Source organism: Psammomys obesus, unplaced genomic scaffold, assembly GCF_907164565.1.
Source record: "Psammomys obesus unplaced genomic scaffold, mPsaObe1.curated_primary_1811, whole genome shotgun sequence".
In the NCBI taxonomy this organism is placed as follows: domain Eukaryota; kingdom Metazoa; phylum Chordata; class Mammalia; order Rodentia; family Muridae; genus Psammomys; species Psammomys obesus.
This window is the reverse complement of record NW_026589826.1, coordinates 65,629-88,653: the sequence shown is the minus strand read 5'-3', so window position 1 is coordinate 88,653 and position 23,025 is coordinate 65,629. Positions and strand designations below refer to the sequence as shown.

The window sequence follows — 23,025 nt, the reverse complement described above, 5'->3', positions numbered from 1 at the left end:
TAGAGGGTTTTTTTTTTAAATAATAATCTGTAAATATGGTATGTAATTTCTCTAGTGTGCAAACATAGCAATTAGGAGCTGTATCTGTATGTTGTTCCTCGGTGGCAGGGTTAGAGGGGTGAGAGGTGTGTGCCATCATCACTTTGTTCACCTTAACTCTAGAATTTAGAGATTCCCTCTTTCTGCTGAGATTAAAGGCCTGGGCTACAACTGCCCTGTTCAAATATTTTATTTTATCTCCAAATCACTCCAACTTTTAGAGAAAACAGGTTTGAACTGTAGTAACCCCTTGAATTTACTTAAAATATTTAAAATCTCTTAATTGTGTTTTCAGTACCAAACAGCACTACAATTCTTTTCTTCTTTTGTAAGAAGAAAAGCTGAAGTCAAAGAAGGCATGGACCATGTGGCAATCTACAGTCTAACATTCTAATATGGAATTAAGAAGTATGGTTTAAGAGAACCCATTTTTCCTTTCGTGGCAGTAAGGTAAGTGTGCCTTTGGTAAATTGTCATTCAGTAATCTTATTTTGTTTCATGCTTGCTCAAAGAAAAAGCATCTGTTAGTCTTTATAAGTTAGTTTGGACTGAATGATGAAACTCGTTGATGAACAATTGCTTCTCTTTATTCAGAAACTCTCTCCTGTTAGAATCTAATCTTTATCAATTTTGATGGTAACCACAACCTTTCTTATCCTGTGGAAACAAATACAAAATATCTTTTTCAACGTAACACATATCTTAGTTTCCATTCTGAGGTCTATACATCTTTAAAATACACAGGCTGATTTAATTCAACAGTTCTTTTTTTCTTTTCTTTTTCTTACAATCTGAATGGTCTGTGACTATTCTTGATAATACCTTTTCATATTTTTTTCTCAGAAGCATTCTTTATTTTATGGTTGGTTTCTGAGATCAGAGGAATGTTAACCTGTGTGTTCTGTTGATGCAACAAATCATGTCTGCATAAATTCATGGGTAATTAGCCACATAGAGCTTTAATTTTGCTATTTGTACTTCTGGCCCTATACATTTGACCCATATTACACTTTGTTTTACCAGAGATAAAGTGCCACTCCCTAGAAGCTGAATATTTACCTCCCAAAAAAACCCATTTTGGATGCCAAGATTTTGGTATAGTTACTGTTACATGTGTTCCCATGTCCCTTCAGTTTCAATGCCATTTATTTGTATTTTTAGCTTTGGTTTCTGATCCTCTATAACAGTTCGCCAAAATACTTTTTTTTTTCTTGTCTCTCTTGAATCTTTTGCTTTATCTACTGAAGCTGTTCTGTCCTTGATTCCATCTAGAACATTGTTGTTTTTAACAACAGGCATTGAACCTTTTAATTGTTGTGTGGATGAGATTCTCTGGCGCTGACAGGGAACAATTGAGTTGAAGTTGATATTGGGGGCTTCCAGAGGCCCTCTAGGGTCCCAATCGCAAAGGGTTACCTTAGCTGTCCTTTGTTGATCTGCATTCAGTAGTCCAATGCTAGCCTTTGCCACGTGTTCTGCATGCTCCAGAAGTCTGGGGCCTTCTTTTTTAACTATCTCTAGATAAAACAGTATCTAGGAGTGCCTTGCCTATCACCCCTTTTCAAACGACCTTGCTTACCACAGTTAAAAATCTTACATTTTGATTTTGCTTAAAACTTTTGAAAATTACTTCTCCTATCAGAGTGGATCCAATGCCAGCTGTATTTCTAACCCATTCATCTCCTGGTGGTGATCTTGCCTTTAAAGGTCTGATCCCTCGTTTGTACTAGGAGTTATCATTTTCAGAAGCCAAGATTTGATTAATATTTGTTTAACTTCTAAATCTGATACTGCTCTATTTAAAGCTGACGTTAATCTTTGCAAAAACAAGAAAAATCAGTGAAGGCTTCTTTTGTATAATTTTAGTAAATAACTCAGACCTCTATCCTGATTTTTCAGCCTTGCCCCAAGCATTTAAAGCTGCTAAATGACATAGCACCAAGGTATGATCATCAGATTCAAGCTGCAGCATATTGACCTTCACTTAGCAACTGACTTTTGGAAATATTAATACCTCTGGCCCTATCTTTTTGTTCCATGGCCCAAGCTTCATCTTTCTGCCATGTTCACAACTGTAACTGAAGACCAGCTTCCAGTATGGCTGTTGCCAATTCTTTCCAGTCTTGGAGGATAATTCTCTTCTGAGTTGCACATGAATTTAATAATATCTGCTTCACATGAGGTGAATGCATAGCATATGAAATGACTGATTCCTTAAATCTCCTCCCTGTTTCTCACAGTTATAGGTGATTTCACTAGCTCTCATAATGTCTGAGAGTGGAAGCAGGCGCAATCGTAGATGACTAGATTAAGCCTTGAAATAAGGATTTCAATTCCAGGGGCTGGGGGTGTGGTTCAGTGGCTAGAGTGTATGTATAGCATGAACCAGGCCCTAGGTTACCTTCAGCACTTCATCAGACAGATATAATGGCATATGCCTATAATCTCACCACTCAGGAAGTGGTGAAAATCAGCCCAAGCCATTCTGAGCTAGGTTGCTAGTTCAAGGCTAGCCTGGACTAAAGACATCCTGTCTAAGAAAGTCGGGGGTGGGGAGGAAATGACTGCCATTCAAAAGCCCTCTGTAATTCCCATCCATTTGAAGTAGGCAGAAAAGCGTTTGAGGGTGAGCAGGTGATGAAGCTGGCGGGCTCCTAGGGGTAGCCTCCATCGTGATCAGTCAGGGAGACTCTTGAGAGAGCATTGTTATAGGAAAGTAGCTACAAATCAAAATGTGCCTTGGGGGAGACTCATGCTCAGAGACCTCAGAAACCTATTATGATAGAACTTCTTCTGGGGTCAAGATGTCACTCTCGTGTGACAAGATGTCTTATGTCTTGACTTTAGACCTAAGACAGTGAGTTTTGTAGTGGAGACATTTTGCCTACTGCCACACTGGTAAGAATTCCTCTAGCTTTAAGTCATTAGGCTTCCTCTGAACTTCCTGAGCTCGGCTCTGAAAGCTGGGACACTTCCAGAGGGCTCTGGGAAGAAGAAGCCTATGCTCACTGCAGGAACAAAAGCAAGCAGTGGGGGCCTCTGAGAGCCTGGTCAGAGGAAAGGCGAGTCTGCACCAGGGAAGGAAGAAGTACCTGTGGTGAGAGAAGCGAGTTGTACCAGTGGGTGCTGAATAAGGCAAGCTGGCAAAGGAGGAGGCTGCTCTCAGCAACAGGAAAGGGGAGCACACCTAGAAGGTGTGGCTTCACACTGCAGCATTTTAAGGGCGCCCTGTGTTTTAGAGGGTCAGTTAGAGATCAGCAGCAAAAGCAAGGCAGCTTTGCAGGGCAGGCATTCCTATGGAAGATGATGCCTGTCCTCTGTGGGTCAGAAAGATGCTTGCTAGAAGTACTTGAGGCAAACAGTAACAACAAGAAGCATATCACAGACTCTCCAAATACAAAACACCAAAAAGGAAAGCTATTTCTGAGGTGGTGTAAGATAGTCTAACCTGGGAACTAGTTGAAAAGTGACAGCTCTGTGACCATGGCCTCTTCAGCTCCAGGCACAGTGGTGTCTCTCAGGAGACACTAAAGGACACCAACTTGGTCTTTGTGCTCGGTTAATGTTCTTCCTAAACCAAATTGTTCACGGTCCTCTGATTACTGATGGCTGTGACTTTTCTTATTCGAATAGTGACGGGACAAAGACAATAGATTCCCAATCTGAGGTTTCTGGTCCAACTGCATCAGAGACACCAGTAAGCAAGAAACATTTACTAAACACACAGCTTTGTAATGGCTGTGGAGAACAAATATAAGGCATGAGAGAGGTCGAGTTAGGAGAAGCAGAAGTTCTTGGACAATGTAGGCTATCCAGTGAAGCCCTGCTCAAAACCAATAAAACAAACAAACAGAAAAGCTTTAGAAACATGTTTACGCATCAGAATCTCTATGAAAATTATTTTAGTTGTCCATAGATAATTCCCAAAGACATTGGCTTGGAAGCTCTGCACTAGACAAATTTGGAGATGCCACATGGAGATCCCACATCGTTACATCTTACATATTCGACTTTTTCTAATAGCTCAGGTTTTATCATCTATGAATTCAACTGTTTTCAAGCAAAGCTCCTGGCTTAGCTAGGCACATCCTGATGTGTCTGTGCACTGGAGAAAGTGCAATGCTTTGACTGGACAGTGTTCCTCCTTGCAAACCTGTCCAATGTCCACTCTAAACTCTGATGTGCCCATGGCATTTTGGATCCCTTAAAGCACACTTTCACATTTACCTTTAGGACAGGAACTCCAAGGTTCTGCTGGATTCTCGTTCTTTGCTCTGAATCTTGTCTCCCCACCCCCTACCCTCACATTTCTTTTTCATATCTGGTGTCATTTATTAAAGTTTGGTAGTTTCCACATTCAAAATAGTTAATGACACAGGACTATGAGGTGAGTCCTACTGAAGACTTTGGAGAAAGAGAAGAGGTGTAAATGCAGACTGGTAACTTAGGTAACCTTAGGTAACTCCCTAAGGTTGAGTGCTAACATTGGGTCCCTAAGGTTGACAGCCAGAGGCAGGCTGTCAATGTTTCAATAAGCCCCCCCCCATATTGTACCCGCTGGAGGGACAATGAGAATGAGTGCATCACTCAGCCTGAGCTGAGACATAGAGGTGGACTCTCAAATGACAGAGAAGCACACACTGAAGAAGGCCATGGTCCTAGGATCATGGAAAAGAAAACTGGAGAGATGCTGGTCTGCTTTCAGCTGTAGTTGGCTGGGTGAGATTAGGGGAGAATGAGGCTGGAACAGCAGAGTGACAGAAAGTGTGAGTTTGTGCTCACGGACTCCTGGAATCAGGCATCTATGACCAGGGAATGCTCAGCTGTGTCAATGAATGTGAGAATCAGGCAAGATCACATCGCTTCCTGAAACCTCGGACCTGGGAGAAAGAACAGAGGTGGGGAACAAGTGCTAGTCCCCCCAGCACACACCACATCCAGATGTGTCTAGACAGGACAGCTTTGCTTGAAGACACTGCTCAGAGTTCTGTCTGTCCTCCAGTCCCACAGAGGGGGCGTCCAATTCTCTTCTTCCTTGTTTCCCAGACATCTTCGGCTCTGAGGACCTGAGAACCAACCCAGCGTTCATGGAGACTGCCTGCTGCTTTGTGCTGCTGGTCGCCCAGGTGGGTCACTTCACCTCACAGGACTGCCAGGCACTAGCTGAGGTGAAGCGGGTGTTCGGGGAGCAGGTGATGGCTCGGACCATGGTGTTCATGTGTGAGGAAGACTTGGCCAGAGGCTCCCTGTAGATTACGTTAGCTGACCCCCAGGACCAACTTGCCAAAGTAGCAGAGATGGTGGAGGCATGCATGCAGAGAGCCCTGTGCAGCAGGCTGCTAACCTAGCTGGGGGAGTGGCAGAAAACCCAGAGGACCTCTTTGAAACTTGATGTGGCTGTCCTGCCAGGGTCCTCTGTGCTGTCCTATTCCCTGTCCTACTGGACCCTACCCAGACCTTTACCAAGATCAGTGCTGCCTGACAGATTACAAACCTCCTCTGATTAGTTTGACCCATCCACTGATGATCATCTAGTGTTTATTTTGCATCTCAGAACTTGAAGACTCTTTTCCTCCCTCCCCTACTAGAATCATTCAACTGGAACTCTCAGCCAAACCCTCTGCCCCCAAGACTTCAGTTTAGCGACTGAAACAGCCTGCCCTCTATTGTTTCCTCTTTTCTACTGACCTCAGACTGCCCTTTCCTGTCATGGAGTTGTCTTCTCTCCAGAAGAGAGAGGAGGAGGATGCTTTGTTCTCCCACCCTCTTATCCCCCAACTACCTAAGACTGTTTGCGGTGTGAGGCTTTTGCTCAGACTTGTTTCTGTTCAACTTAGCCCTTTCATCTGTGGGAAGCATAAGCCACCAACACCATCTGTGAAAACAAGGTAGTTAAAAAAATAATAAACAGGAACTCTAAGGGGCTGAGGGGAGAAATGTGTTATGCCAAAAATAGCTGTATTTTAACATGCAAGAATGGAGGCCACCAGAGTGTCTTAATGTACGTCATCCTGCCTCTCCTGGGATGTGAGACCTGAGGCACACTTATGTCATCTTAAGGAGAGGATAGTGAGGCAGTGGGAGAGGCTAGGCTAATGGTGTCAGGACAAAGGTGGGCTGACAGGATGGAAGCAGGAGTCTTTCCTGAAACAGTGACAATTGTATTTGAAGTAGCAAAAAAGGACTCATAATCAAGTGGCCTTGAGATTCTTCTAGATTGTTTTCAACCTGTACGTCTCAACCATCAGGAAACACACGTTTCTGATGGTCTTAGGAACCCAACCATAAATTTATTTTTGTTGCTGCTTCATAACTGTGATTTTGCTGCTGAGCTGTGTCTCCAAAGACCACCGGAAATATGTGTCTTTTGGGTGGCCGTGACCCACAGGTTGAGAACTGGTGTTCTAGAGTCTTCTTGCTCGTAGGTTCATAGGCCATACTCCCTTTTAAGGATGTGGCAAATTTTTAAAGCCTCTTTAAGCTATATAAAAGCCAGCATCTTCAGGGTGATTTTCTCAGGGCAGGAAGAGAGAGAAGTGAAGCCAAAGGGAATTGAGGAAGGAGAGAAGGATCTCAATGTGAAGAATAAGCTCAAGCCTTGTGTATCAGCACAGCAGACAATGACACACCTTTCACTTCTTGCACTCTTTGTTCAGGAGAGATCTACCCTGTATGGCTGTTCTGCAGCACAGCGCATGACTCCGTCTCATCCAAGTATTTCAGCATCAGTACTTCTGACATTGAGGATTAGGTGGGCTTTTGCTATAGAGGATCACTCAGTGCATTGTCCAATGTCCTCTATGAGCTGATCTACTCCTGAATTCTACCTTCTATACAACAGGAGCATCACAAGAGAAATGTCTCTAGGAAAGGTTTGATGTTTCCTGCAGGACAAAACCTGCTCCCATTTGAAAATCACTGCATTACAGTGATGCTATCATTTTCAAGAGGTAGGATGGACAATAGATGGTCAGAATTCTGATCTTGAGAAAGTGTGAGAGCAACTCAGACTGCCAGCTCAAAGTGGACCCTTAATAAGGATGGGTGCTGCCTATATAGATGCAGTAGACACCAAAAGGAAGGCCTGTGCACTGCTGTGTCCACAGCAGGAAGAATACCTTGAGAACCAGAAAGCATCAAGAAAAGGACACATCTACTATCATTGGCAACTGCCCACTGTAATTTGTGCTTCCAGTGTCCAAGCTCTGTGGCCTAGATTTTCCAGCTGTAACAATTAATATTGATTACCAGCTTGACAGGATCTAGACTCATGTAGCGACTAACCTCTTGACATAATGGTGAGAGAGTATATAGACTGGGATGAGGTGGAAAGACCCACCCTAACATTTTATTGGCTGGGGCTTCAGGTTGAATAAAAAGGGGAAAGTGATCTGCCCACCACTGTTCGTCATTCTTTGCTTCCTAATCACAGTGGAGATGTGAGAGTTGCCTCCCACTCCTGCCACGATGCCTGCTCTGATAGTAATAGACTGTACTTTCAAACTATGAGCCAGAATAAATTCTTCTTTCTCTCCCTTCTCCCTTCCTTAGTTATTGTTGTCATATGTTTGATCACAGTGAAGGGAAGAAGAAATAATACAGTCCCATTGAACAATGAACTATGGCTGCCACCTGGACACTGTGGCTTTCTTGCGTTCACAAACAAGGAGTCATGAAGAGAAACCTCATCTTGGTGGGGTCACTGGACAGAGAGAGAAGTCATGAAGCTGTGCTACAGCAGGCACAGAGAAATATATGTGGCTTTCCACCCCAGGGCCAACTGCCCCTAGGAATGGGCAAAGGTAACTACCTCAGCCTAGGAGGATTAAGGTCCCAGGAGCTCATTCTAATCTTCAGCAGTGGTGACTTTGTCACACTAACAGAAAGTACCAAGATGAGCAAAGTTGAAAGCAGGTGAAGAGTTGGGGAGGAGGGTAACTGGAGCCAGCTGTAGTCAGAGACAGGTGAAATGCAGTGCCAGAGACTGCAGTTCAGCCTGGAACTCTTTCCTCAGTTTCTCCCAGGAAAAGGAGAATTCTGAGAGAGGAGATCCCTAGACATACGTGGGCAGTGAATGTTCATGGAGCATTTTAACTAGCAGAGGCAGCCTGAAATGTTCTTCAGAAGGAAACCTGTTACTCAGCTCCCAGGCATACAGCTAGCTGGGAGTCAGCAAAGGCAATGTTCTCAGGCCCCGCCTCAGCTTTTAATATGAAGCCATGCTCTTCCCAGGAAGTTTCTAGTCTGTTGTGCTCAGCACAACAGAGACCTTAATACATCTTCAGTGCAGGACTCATGTCTGCCCCGTCTGCCCAGAAGAGCTCCTTGTGGAGCTATTATGGGCTTTGTTAGCTTCTTGCCCCTCTACGTGCCCTTCAAGAGAACATGGTGCTATAGCCTAAAGCTTCCCTGGATCTGCTCTACTCACCCCTAATCTGTTCTCTATAGGTATCACCTCCTTGTAAACCTCTAACTCAACTGTCTCTTCCCATGTTCTTCCCAGAGCAACTGGCACAGCGTTATTGCTGCCCCACCCAGAAACCAACCTAAAGGTCTTCTGTAGTGTACGTTAGACCCTGCCATGAGAATATGCCACACTGCTTATCCTGTGCATTCCTCATCTTGTCCAGGTTCTAGTGTCACTTGCTCAGCCTGAGGTAGCTAGCGAGGCCGTGTGAACTGCCCTCAAACCAAAGGGAACCTCAGGGCAGAGGCACAGCTATCACCTGGGCCTGAATCCTCTTGGTCCTGCAGCTGAGACTCTCCCCACTCACTTTTTCTGGGTATAGGAAGATATCTAGGGCAAACAATCCCAGAGCTGGCAAATGTTTGTCATACAAGTGACTGTCACTAATTTAATAGACTCTCGGGCACCAGAGATGAGAAAACTCACATTGGTCAAAGTACATAAACATTTCAGTGGCCTCTTCATGAAATTAGAATCTTTTCCTAAATCAGAAAAAAAATGCCATCAGATGGAGAGTATAAAGTCATAATCCAGTTCATCTTTATTGTCTGATTCAACTCAATATTTACACATACATTTTTCGAGAGATTACAGTGTTAAAAAGTATGGGGTATCCAATGGTAGTTGGATCACTTCTTAGCCTCTCAGCTAAAATAAAGTATAATATAAAAAATATACATTAATTCTCAGACTTTACCAGTAGATTAATATTGAAGGTAACTAAACACATTTATCCTCAATGGACATATGAAAGCAGCTGATCTTTAAAATGTCTGACCCTTAATAGACTTTTGGAGAAGATTTCATACTGTTCATTTCACCTCAGGAAACTTCCAGTAGATCTTCTCAGCCATGTACTGAATACCATGAAATAAATTTCACATACCAGTGAAGCTGGGCACAAAGACAGAATGATGTTGGAATGTTGATGCTCACATCCACTTTCTGCCATGCCCAAGGGCATGCTGGGCATGCCTGTGCTGTGTGTGTGTGTGTGTGTGTGTGTGTGTGTGTGTCTGAATACCCTGGTTCTTGGGGTACTGTCTTATTTGGATCAATATTGATCTGAGCCTTGGCTATTGTATCAGTCCTGACTTTATCTGAGCAACACTGTTGAAGTGGTTTTGACCCTTAATATCTTGATATTTAAGACAATTTCCAAATTCTCTACCTTATTCTCTTTGTTCTCTAATTCCTTACTGCTTGGCCTCACTTGACAATTTATTTACAAAATTCCTATATCCAACATGAGACACATTTATCCCTCAGCATTCAAAGTTATGAACTTTGTCCTGCCACCCCTATGCAACCCACCTCTGTCTAACGGCATCCCTAAATTGTCCCAGGACTTTTAACTGCTCACTTGGGCTCATTGTTTTGATGGCCTAGCAATTTGTTGGCTAGTGTTGTTTTTAATTGATAGCCAAAATTCACCCATGAAAATGGATGCTCCTCATATGTCTTTCTGAGACCATTGGCTATTGTCAACAGATTTTTCACTTGGGTTTCCCGGTTTTGACCAGTTTCTTTGTTATTAAAAGCACAAACTCGCCCCTTACACCTTTTGAGTATTCTTCTAAGGGCTTTGTTCTTTGTGTTATTAGTATAATCATGAAGGTCCCCATCCCCTAGATCTTCTTTCCGTGTAAACAGAACAATCATATATTTCATAATGTCAACGTGTTCTTTAAAAATGGCCTCCAGTTGCTCCACTGCTTCCTCATCTTCTTGGATGAACCGTCCCAATTGGAGTACCAGCACAAAAATCTTCATGCCTTCTTCACAGAGAGACAGACATTGGATGACCTCCTCATTTAATCTGGAAGGATCCTTTTGAATATCAGGCAGCTGGATGAATGATGGAGTATCCACAACCACAATATCCTGCCAGTCCACTGTGGTCCTGTCACTCTTAATTTTACTGGTGACTGGCTGAGCTCCGAGCTGAGAGACGAAGGCAGTTCTCCCCAGGATAGTGTTCCCAGTTGCACTCTTTCCAGTCCCACTCCTTCCCAAGAGGATGATGTTTAAGAGTTCTGTTGCAGAGGAAATTGGAAAGAACTCATGACTATGGGATGATACAGAACTCATCTTTCCAATTTGCTCAGAGCACTAGTCTCATTGTTAAGCTCAAAAGGCCTCAGCCAGCAGGTTCTCCCCACACATGAGTCTGGCTTCCCAGTTCATGTGGCCTAGGAACGCAACATTGGGTCCTGGACAACACTCTGCTCAGTGCTCATCTATAAACATAACATGTCTCCTATCTTTGAATCTACTCAGCTCCCCTCTCCAGTACCTCTTCTTAATCCCTGGTATCTATGAGAAACAATGGCCTTATCTTTGCCTCTTATCTTTGCTGAGTCTAGTCCACACATTTCATTTCTATCTTCTGCTCCTACTGTGACTAAGTCTCCCTACAGCTAACACCTGATAACCATAAAGTCTTTGCAAAATGTCTTTGAAGTAGTTGAAAATCTACTCTATACAATTGGATTTTCAGGGGAAAAAACCAATCATATTCTATCAATGGATAACCTGTAATGTCGGTTGTCTCATACTACAATTCATTAAAAGCACGATAAGCCTTATTGCATATTTCTCTGAGGAGCCAAAGAAACTCTCTGGTTAGAATAAATGTCCAATAACACTGTTCTTTGTGGTTTGGGTGTTGGAGAAGGTTTCCTATAAATGGTATTTGCAGGTGCTGAGATCTCACTATAGTTACTCTTTTGGGTGCTCTGATACCTTTGCAGTACTTAACTGTGTCCTTCTCAGAGGACCTCTAGCATCAATTCCTTGTCAAGTCACTAATGTCTGCCTCAAACCAAGAGTAGAAAAGCCCATCTTGCTCTTCCTTCCATGAACAACTGGTGGGCTACTCATGCTGAACCAAGTTTCAGAGTTTTGCTTAAAGGTCAAAATAGATCAATGATCTGTACCAACATATGCACACACATGTGAGTGCACATGTGAACACACACACACACACACACACACACACTTAGGCTCCTGCACTCATGTCATATGTTCCAATCCCTGCTTCTGAGAAAAAGACTCAAGCTTCTCTGAGATCTGATCCAACCTTCCCATAGTTTGAAGCCCTCTTTCCATCAAGAGGCATGTTCAGCCTGTCTATTTTTCTTGAAGTTGCCCGCGTACTGTCTGTGGTGTTTCCCCTTTCTTCCCAGCCATCTAAACCCACCTATTCTCTAAAACATGTTTCAAATTGAGTATCTAGACATGCTTTCTCTTGGCCCTCCCACTTCCCTGCACTTCTTTAGGTGGCTCCCCAGTACCTGGCCCTCCTTGGGGAATGTGAAAGGGTCTTGGGTAAGAACATCTTAGTCAGAAGAGAACAGATGAGTAGAAATGGGAAAGATCTCAAATGAGGTCAATAGAACAGGGAGAACTGAGAAAATGGGCTGTCCTTTCTCAACAGTTAAAAGTTGGGATCACCTCGCCTAGTGCCACATGGTATCCCTCTACCACAAACATTCAGACTCTCTGTCCTTGTTGTGTCTTAGCTCCTAAAACTCTTACTCTATTTGTTTCTTTTACTTTCTTAGTGCATGTATATAAGGGTGTTCATGTATGTTTAAATGCAAATGTGTGTTCAGGAATACATGCATATGCATTGGGATGCATGGAGAGGCAAGAGGACAACCTCAGCTGTCATTCCTCAGCCAGAGTCTAAGTTGGTTTTTGATATAGAGTCTCTCACTAGCCTGGAACTTGCTAAGTAGGTAAGAATGGCTAGCCAGCAAGTCCCGGAGATCCATCTGCTCCCAGCACCAGAGTACAGCATTTACCACCATGCCTGACTTTTTTGACATGGGTTCTGGGAATCAAACCTGGGTCTTTATGCTTGTAAGGCAAATGAGTTATCTTCCAAGCCCTACTTAATGCTTTATTATAGTTTCCCATCTCCAGAGCAGTGAAGAATAAACAATCCAGAAAAGGTTCTGAGTGAAGAGAACAGAAAAGCAAACCAATGATCTAAAACTGTCTTTGCTGAGCTGAAGGCTGAGTCCCATCAGCAGCAGACTGGAAAAGCAAGAAGACTGGGAAAGGGTTCCATGCAGGAGAGGTGGGATAAGGGTCAGGAAGGAATTAAAAACTGTCTCTGAGAGTGTACATTAAAAACTCATAACTTTCAGACAATTTGAAGATGAGACCGTGGAATACATCTACTGGTTGGTTTGAGATAGGGTCTCATATAACCCAGGCTGACCTTGAGCTCATTACTTTTCCAAGATCTTGAACTTCTGGTCTTTCTGACTCTACTTCCCACATGTTGGGGCACCCACCACCATGCCAAGTTGTTGACATACCGAAGGTCAACCCTAGTGCATACTGGGTAAGCACTGCCCTGAGCTACAGACCCAGCCTCACCCTTTTCACATCCTTCAGAAAGCAATAGCTCTAGATTGTACCTTATATCCCAAGCACTGAATATAAAACAATTTTCTATGCTCAGCCATACCTTTCTCTCTGAAGATGCAAGGCTTGTTACCATTGTGTTGCACCATGCTCTCAATGTTGTTCAGGAGTTTGTCCACCTGGCTCTGCTTCTCCTCTAGAGTTGCCCGGTAGTTGAAAGCTGTGTATCTTTTTTCAAATTTAAGAACGAGATCAAAGAGAGCACTCTTTTCCTTTATTAACGTATCTAGAGCCTGATCTTCAAAATCTTCTTTCCTGGTAAAAAGAATAATTGTGAACTTGGTGAATTTTTTTCCAAAAATATGTTTGATGATACCAAACACATTGTCATCACTCTTTATGGAAGAGCCCAGTGGTGTCACCAGTAGGAAGGCATGAGGACCAGGGAAGGTATGCTTCTTGACATCAGACTCATTAAGCTTCCAAGATGAGATCTCTGGAGAATCAATGATCAGAAATTTCTTCCCATTCCAGATCCTGCTGTGCGATGTGAAGGTCTGGGTGACCTGATGCTGCTCTCTGAATCCAGTCTTGAAGGCCTGGTTCCCCAGAATGCTGTTTCCTGCTGCACTTTTCCCAACACCTCGCTTCCCTATGAGGAGGACCCTCAGTTCTGGCACCTCTGAATCCTGATCAGGTCCTGTGATCTGAGGCTGCCTCTTCTCTGGACCTGTGAGACAAGAAAAATATAAAAAATAGATACAGTGTCTCCTCCTACAGTTGAGTACAGATATGAACAGTCCTAGAAGATCTCATCTCAGAATCCAGTCATCCAGGTAGAAACAATGGGAAGCAGGAATGAACTAAGAGGAATATGGGAAGTCCATTATTTTCCAGAAAAATAAGTATGCTAAATTGAGCTTCCATTGAACCTCACCCTTCAAAGGTAAGTATTATAGCATGAGGTTATTGGCTAAGGCAGGGATGTGACAACCTGATTATAAAATGTCCTTACTCTGTGTTCATACAACAAAATACTCAGTTGTTGGCTCGGGTTTCTTAAACATGTATGAAACTCAAAAGCATGTTGAGTAGAAGAAACCAGACACAAAAACCTACATTCTGTATGGCTTATCTTAAGTTCAGAATAGGACAAATTAATCTCCGTTCCTAAGAATCTGTGGAGGGGTTGTCTATGGGAGGATGCTGTAAGAAACTAGTGTTCTTCCACAGAGAAGAGGGCATTATTTCTATATTAACTCTCTAACTAACAAAATAAATGCTTCACCGTTTGTGTTTACTGTTATGTTATTTACAATAAAATAATTATCTATCGACAGGTAAATGAAGAAAATGTGATATGGAGTCGAGGGAGATAGCCCCATTGCTAGATTTGCCCTGTAAGCTTGAGGATTCTAGGTCAATGCCCAGAACCCATGAAGAAAATTGGAAATCCAAGCATGGTGGTGCACAGTTGTAACCCCAGCACTGCAGAGGGCAAAGACAGGTGGATCCCTAGGAGCACTTTGGCCAGATATTCTAGTCTACAGGGTGTTCTAGGCCAGGAAGAGATCTTGTCTCAATTAAAAAAAAAAAAGTGCATGGTGTCTAAGGTGGCACACAAGGTTGCCCTCTGCTCTGAACATTTACAAATATACAAATATACATGTTCACACCTACCTACCCATATCCATGTGCACATATACAAGTGAGAACACTCACCCACAAATGTGATGTATATACATACGTACGTATATATACACGCATATATAAGATTAAAATGTATATATACTGTATATATTACAGTATAATTTGTCTGTAAATAAGAATAAAATTATGTCTGAATAGAAATAATAACAACAAGGAGTTCTTGTTATGTCCTTTCGGACAAATTTTTCCCTCTGACTCTCAGAGCACACAAGAGTAGAATGCCCCAAGCTGTTGAAAGGACAAGAGAAGATGACACCTGGACACCTACTAACTTGACAGGCATAGAGTAGCTGTGAAGGGTTTGTGGGAAACGGAAATCTGAGTCGGGTTTTGAATCCTGCACTCCCACACTTCCTCCTTGCTCTCACACTTTGCACACACAGCTCCTTCCCCTGCTGACCATTCGTACTGTTTATTCAGGTTTCCACACGGAGGTGACTGCTTCTGAAGGGCTCCCCCTTCATATACACAATAGAATATTATTCAGCTACAAAAAAATAAATGAAGTCTACGGGCAAATAAATGAAATGGGAAGTATTGTAATTCAGGCCAAGGAGGCTGCAATTCTGCTTGTTTGACATGGAGCTCCCATGGAAGCAGAAAGTTGGGAAGGCTCGTGGGGGCAGGTTTCCTTATAGAGTCAGGGTGGTAGAACATGGGTAGAAGAAAAGTAGATAAGAGTAGAGAAGTTCAAGGAAGGAGAAAGTGTGCATGATGAGGAGATGAGGGAGTGGAAAGAGGATCAGACAAAACCCAAGGGCTGTGAAAAATACCTTACACACCTACTGTCTTGTAAACTCTCCCCAGGAAAACACACACAAAAAATCATACTATTCCACTTGTTATTTCTTTCAAATGAAGGCTCCTTCAGTACAGGAGAACCCATATAGTTCAGGGATAGAAGCAGGTGCTGAGGAGGAAGGTCTGAGGATGTTGTCTTCTTTCTTAGCCTGTCATCAGTGAAACACGGTAAAGGCAGCACTCCCAGACCATGACCATAGGCAGCATGTTTGATGCAAACTGAGTCAACAGTTACGAGATATCCCTCCACTGACTGAAAGGACTGCAGCAGTCTCTCTAACCTTACCATCCTGAGCGAAAAGAAAACAACGACAACCATAAAAATTCCTGGCCCTGAAATTACTCCCACTGCTTACTACCACCCAGTCCAAAGACAGCCTGGTTTCCTCAGAATCACCGGATGCAGCAAACACCCCAGTGAGAGCCCCTCCCAACCCTGGCCTGAGGTGCCTTCACTGACTTTGCTTAGTCACATGTACGTTTCTGAAGGTTTGTACTAAAGGGCATTGGCTGTGCTTTGAATCCCAAGGTCTGTAAAATCAGTGCATTGATAAGACATTTTCACTCTCTTTTCTTACAAAAAAGAACGCCTTCCGTGGCCACTAGTGTGCCTGCCAAGATACTACAAGCTGTCCACATGTTATACATATAATTTTATATACGTTGAGGACTGAAGTACATGTATGCTATTTCCTAGCACACGATGCCAGCTTCAATTACTGTTACTATCACTAAACTTCATAAATTACTTGTTTTTTACGTTGTGGAGCTTCAAGAGGAAAGGACTAGACCTTGTCTGTGAGAGTCATTGTGAGATTTCCTATTCTTACACAGGGCTGATCCAGAAATGAGCCAAAATGCATCTGTGACTTCATAAGCCTTGCATACCCTCACTATAGGCATTCTGTTTACTATTGTGCAATGACCTGTGTTGCTGCATGGTAAACACAAACAATGCGAGTCAGTACAAAGATGCTCTGGGCTGGTGCCATCCATAAGGAGTATTTTTTGGTCCCCATCGAGAATACTAGACTCATGGCAAGGAAAAAGAAACTGAGTTAAAAGGAAAGCTGTGGAAAACAAAGCTGGCCCCACAGACCCACAGAGGAAGTCAGGGACACCCACAGTGTCCATCACTGTGACTGCCACTGCTATTCTGACTCACAGGAGTCCTTTAGGAACAGGTACAAATACTCACACAGAACAGGTCACCGTGGACATTTTGTTTCTGATTTGTTAGTTTTTCCACTTTACTCTGGCTGGGCAATGCATTGAAAGGATGTAGATATGAATCTAAACGTTTAGGTGACCAACTTACCACACAGATCGTCTCCTTCACATGTCCCTCTATTCTCACAACCCTAGAAAATAAAGGGGAGAATAACACACACATGCTAAAAGAAGATAATCTTTTCACACAGTAACAAAATGGAGATACAATTGGAGACAGACTATCTGCTGTTTAGGGCGTGGTCACAATAAGGTCACAGTCCTAGACTTCCTTTGTGCACCTGGTCAATGTCACTGACGTTGTTGGATAGAGATGGAGGTCTTTCCAGTACCCATTATTCCCTTGCTGCTCCCCAGGATGGGTATGAAGCCTCTGACATGAAGCGAAATGGCTAATACCTCAGCAGGTGTGGAAAAATCAAACACTTAATTAACATGAAAACAATACCTTTCAGTCTTGCAAATGGGCTATCCTTAGAGACTTCCTGCACTCTGTTCTAACCTCATCTCTGTTAATGCCCAGGCCAACCAGAAAAACCTGCCTTTGCTTCCCTATCTGTTCTCACCAACGTCGTTAATGCATTTGAGTCGCTCTCTCATTGTTTCAATGTAAATATGCTATGCATAACATAAAAAAATAATAATCTTCCATATCCAACTCAGAAGAAAAGTGACAGCCATTAGTGCTTACATGTCCTTCTATATTTCTGTGTTTATACAAATATGCACAAACATCCACGCACACAGGAGAGACTCATCTGGCTTCCTGTTCAGCCATCTGCGTGGTATCATGAATTTCACACTTGCATTAATATAGACGGAGCTACCCCACTCTTTTCAGTAGGTACAACCTACCCTAAACTGTGGATGCAACCATTCTCTGTGAGTCATCAGTGTAGTCATCCTCTCACTGATGGGTCTATTTCTGGTTTTGCTACTTTAAAAGACACTGTGGTAAGAATCTTTGTACAGGCATCTATCTGTCTATCCAGCTGTCTACCTTCCCTTTGGATTGTGGAAATCCTTAATATTTTTAAAGATTAACTTACCAGTTTTATTTTACACGTATGAGAACTTTGGCTACATGTATGTATGCAAACCATGTTAAGCTCAACTTCTCCAGGCTGACACTCAAGTAGTTTGACGGCTCCTGTTACTCTAGAGCAGTGGATCTCGACCCTTCCGGAGCTGCAACCCTTTAACTTATAGTTCCTCATGTTGTGGTGACCCCCACCATAAAATTATTCTCATTGTTACGTCACAACTGTAATTTTGCTGCTTTTATGAACTGGGATGTATCTGACATGCAACCCCTATGAAAGGGTCATTCAGCCCCTGAAGTGGGACGACCCACAGGTTGAGAAACACTGCCCTGGCGCATCTCTAAACAAAACACATCTGTAAACACAAAAGATAGAGTATTGATTTGGGGTTATCTTTCTCCTACCAGTCCTACCTGCACTCCACTGCCTTCCATTTTCAAGGGCACGAAATATGGCCCAGGGTTTTTTGCCATCAAACTCTTGATCCTATCAAGAAGCCGGAACACCTGCAGTTCCTGCGTCTCCTCGTCTGCCTTGTTGTTGAAAGTACAGTATCGACTTCCAACATTTTCAAGCAACTCCTTAAGAGACTTCTTGCTGTCGATGTAGTCTTGCAATGAGTCCTCACCAAGCTCGTCTTCCCGAGTGAAGACCACAATCATGTGTCTGTAGGCTCCAGGGCCAAACTCATCCTGGATGCCCTCAATGGTCTTTCTGTCCTCCTCTGTATAGTGGCCAATGGGAGTGACGAGGAGCAGCGCATGGAAACCATCAGCCGAGAGCTCCAAGATCTGCTGCAGGATCTGAGGCCTAACCTCCGTACAGGCCAGTGAGAAAAGAGGCGGGGTATCGATGACCGTGACCCACTCCTCTCTCACCAACACATTCGCACTCTGGCACCTGTTGGTTACCACAGGATCACTGAACTTGGACTCGAACACGGCTTTGCCCAGAATGGTGTTTCCTGTGGCGCTTTTGCCTGCACCATGTTTCCCTAGAAGGAGGAGCCGCAGTGTGGATGGTCCCTGGCTCCAGCTGAAATTGTCCTCCTGGCTCCTGCGGTCGCTGTTAAGACAAGAGCAGCACGTCAGTGCTCCATCCATGGTGAGTGGAGAGGGGACAGCAGGAAAGCTGTCCTCCTCGTTCCCTGTGAATTTAAACTGCTGGGTTGGGAGGCAGCTCAATGGCTGTACTAGCACAAGGCCACTGGTAGCACGAGCCTGTGATTACAGTCATAGAGAGCAGCAGAGACAGGAAGTCCCCCTGAGCTCACCAGGCAGCTAGCCTAGCCTACAGTATGGACTGAACCAAGTGCTCCACGCCTTCTAGGCACTCTACCCCTCAATTCCAGCCCCGTGATCCTGATTATAAAGTCTGGTATTTATTCCAAAGGACTCCGGTATACTCGGAAAATTTTAAGGAGGAACACAAAATCCCCATAAACTCATCTCAGAAGTGGCTATTGCTAAATGTCTGTTTACTTCGTATAATTCCAAAAGCTAGGACAACATGTTAAGACTTCAGGAGTTATTGGGATAAAATGAGTATATTCTGTGTACAATTCAGATACAAACTTGAGGTCTAGAGGTAGAGTTTTGTGATTTTGATGCATCTCCAAAAGTTAGAAACCTCATTCAACATTCAGCAGTATTGAGGGACAAGACCTAAGAAAAGATGACAAGAGCATGGGCTTTTCATCCCTCACAAGCACATCAGTGTCATCTGGTGGCAGTGCTTCCTTAGTAAGTATGAGGGGAGTGATTCCTTAAGTGAGTGTGAGTTTGTAGGGTGGGAGAGATGGCTCCTGGCTTCGGTTCCCAGCACCCACAGGGTGGTTCACAACCATCTGAAACTCCAGTTCTAGAGGATCTGATCCTCCCCTTTGGCACAAACATACCTGCAGGCAGAGCAGTCATACACATGTTTTTGGGTAAACAAAACTTTTTATAGTGAGTTTGTATGCCTCCTGCTGCCTCTTATGCACCCACCGTGCCCTTCTCCCTTTCAACTCAGTACAACACAATATGAAGGCCTATGCCAGGGATGGGCCCCTCTACCTTGGACTTCCTAGCTTCAGATGTTTGATGACACCATGTCAAAAGGCACTAAGACAATCCACCAGGCCATCAAGTAGATGGACAACCAGCCCTTCATCTTCATGGAAGTGTTACACATATGATAAGAAGGGTGATCTGGTTTCATGAAGCAGTACCCCCAATGCCCTTGCTACAACTTCACCACCTTCTCTCTACACGCCAGAGTCTGTGACCGCAGGGGGAGTCCCCTGCAACCAGCTGACATAGCAAAGGAAGACTTGGGTTTCTACATATGGTTCTGTATAACATGTAGGCACCACCAGCAGAGGAGAGCTACCACACTGGCCCCATCTTGGGCATCTCATGATGACAGTGTTAGAAGAATATTTTATCCATGGCCAGAATTTTGTGCGGTGAATCTTGTTGATTTCACTAGAAGAAAAAAAAATGGTCAGATTCGCAATTATTACCAACCTGTGAGCTCCAGCCAACAATTTGGCTGGGAAGTATGGATTTAGAAACAACATAGCTGGGAAATCAGTGCTAACTTTGTGTGGAAGAATTGTCTGGAAGGACCCAAGAGAGAAAAAAAGAATTGAACGCTTATCAAAAACTGACTTCAGTAAAAGAAGATCTTGATCACCAAGTTGATAGAATGAACCATTTTCTTGATGGCAGCCTCGTCCTCAGTTACCTAGTCATTAGCCAATGTACTCATGAACAGAGTGGCCACAGTAATGGGGATAGAGGCTACACATGTGCCTGGTTAGATGAAAGTATACAGTACCATCTCCCCGCAGCCAAGATTCACAGGTCGGGAACCCATGGGTAGAAATCAAATGTTTGCTTCTAATCCCCAAGGCCTTAAACTCTGCTGGCACAGAGGTCTTGGCTACAGAGAACAGGATGTTTCCACCAGGAGACAATCATTGGCCTGTACTGGCAATTAAGACTGTACATAAGTCCATCTCTGCCTTCCCAGGATGCAGCCAAAAGTTTCATGAGTTCATCCCCTGGAGATGCTTCTGTGATAGAGGGATTCATCCCACATCAGGGGGCAAGCAGTCACAGATAAAGGAGGTTAGAGAGGCCTCTAGACCCCAGTAGGGAAAGAAATTTAGTTCTAGCCAGTGGGTCAATCAGGATAAGAAAGGGGTTGACCGGGGATGGCCAGTTTGAATTAAATGTAAAGACAAGACTTCCTTCAATGCATGGCTAACTGGATCTTTATGTGCAAGGACTGGGGAATGTTAGAAGAGAGAATATAGAATCTATGTATTCCCATTTGCTTCTCCTGGAGACCATTCGTCCCAATAGCACCTGCTGACTTCCTCATGGGAGCCCAACTCCTGAGACAACCCCCTGCTGGACTCTTGAACCTCCCCATAGGCGGCACTTTTGTTCTCTACTTCCCCCTTGGTTATGAAGCCCTCCCCCACAGACCACCTGGCAGGAAGCTGTTCCACACACCTTCTTAGGAAGCATACTGTACATCCCAGCTGTTTGGAGTGGCACGACACCTGCCAGGGGGAAACCTTTCCAGTGCTCTTGAAGTCAAAGCAACACAGGGCAGTCTGCCTTTCATGGTCCAAGCTCATCACCTCTGCCTTGCGCTCACTGCCTTGTGTGCGTGCACATACATACACACACACACACACACACACACAGAGGGAGAGAGACAGACAGTCAGACACACACACAGAGAAACAGAGAGAGGCACACACACATATGCTCGCACATACACACCTGAAACATACCTTGGTCCTTCCTCCTGTCCTATTGATGTTTCACACCTGTGTGCCCCCTGACTTCTTCCAAGTGCTTCTTGGTGGGGCAAAGTGGCCATCTCTGGCCATAGGCCGGTGGAACTGATTCCCAAAGAGAGCCAGGAGCCACCCAAGGAGAGTCAAGGATTCACCAGGTCACTCAGAACCCAGTCTGTCTGGCAGGAGGATTTCCAAGTGTTTCTGGGAAGAAAGAGGTTTATAGAAGCATATCCTACATCAGCAGAGTCTGAGAATACACTCAGAACACAGGATGAACACGGAAGAGGCTTAGGGAGGGGCCAGTGTGAACATTCAGGCACAGCTTTTCTGGAGATGCCTTGGGGGCCACCATGTGGCAAAAGGCTGTGAGAGCACAGATGTTCACACTGCTACAGACAGAAGATGATAACAGAAAGGCCAGCTTGGGCCTTGTCATAGAAAGCTTCATCTGTGAACATGACACAAATCTAGAGTCATCTAGGAAGAGGAAATCTCAACTAAATGGTTACCAATAACAGACTGGCCTGTGGCCATGTCTGAGAGACATTTTCTTAATTGCTAATTGATACTGGAGGGCCAATCCATGGTGACCTGTGCCACCCCTAGGCAGGTGGACATGACATGTATAAGAAAGGTAGCTTAGCAAACCCAAATTAAACAGCATTGTTCCTTCATGGTCTCTGTTTTAGTTCCTGCCTCCAGTTTCCTCCCCTGGCTTCTGCCCTATGAATTATAACTTGTAAACTGAGATTGAAGGGGCCATCCCTACTGGGAGGTCTCTCGAATTTGGTGTGTGTTGTAAGACATCCAAGGAAAGTCTTCTGGGGTACCGTGAACATCCCCTTTCTCCCCCTCCTGTTCCTGTCTTAGCATTCAGTGCTCCTTTTGAGAATGGGCACAAGCTTAGCATGTGGCTACGACCTTTGTCCTGCCAGTTTCCTTCTTGGCAGCCTACTTATCCAAGGGAGTTGATTTATGGCCAGGTTGGGTTCCTGAATATTTTTCCAGATCAGTTCAGCTTGACCAACCAGATGACTTTTAACTGCAGAGTGAGACCATTGCATCCCCACAGGCAGGAAAGCTTTCTTTCCTTGGGAGCACCCGGGAGGTTAGGGGGAAGCACAACTTGAATTAGAGCAGTAAGGTTGCCTCTTTTTATCCTCCAAAAGCCAGCTTTGGAGTAAATATCTGCCTCTGGTAGAACCTACAATGCAACTTTTGTCCCTCTATTCCCTTACCTCAGGCCTAGAACTGGCCTGTGTTTGGGTCTCCAGACTCTGACCTTAAAATACCATCAAGCCTCTCCCCCGAGCATGTGTGAGCCCCATCTCCAGGTTTCTTCCTGATTTTTCTTATTGACACTACCCAGTTCACTTCTGTTACCTAAGTGGAAATAGCCCTCTCTACTTTGAACTCTTCACCTGCACTTGGCTGTTCTTAATACTTAGGTTAAGATTTGTGTTGTTGGGTCACAAATTTTGTATCTTGGGTCTAAGCATGCACTCTTATTAAATGTAGTCAACTTGTGTGTTCTTTGAGTTTCTTCTCAGAAT

The 23,025-nt window shown here is 44.0% G+C and overlaps 1 protein-coding gene across 1 annotated transcript; it reads right to left on the bottom strand.

Annotated features, from left to right (window-relative positions):
* Positions 1–9,024: 9,024 nt before the first annotated feature.
* Gimap8 (GTPase, IMAP family member 8) lies at positions 9,025–21,709 on the bottom strand. Its single transcript, XM_055605451.1, has 5 exons — positions 21,464–21,709; positions 18,084–18,735; positions 16,716–16,758; positions 12,990–13,616; positions 9,025–10,542 (listed from the first exon to the last, which is right to left on the bottom strand). The coding sequence occupies exons 1-5, from the start codon at positions 21,550–21,552 to the stop codon at positions 9,866–9,868; spliced, it is 2,088 nt and encodes a 695-aa protein (XP_055461426.1). The 5' UTR covers positions 21,553–21,709; the 3' UTR covers positions 9,025–9,865.
* Between the last annotated feature and the right edge of the window lie 1,316 nt (positions 21,710–23,025).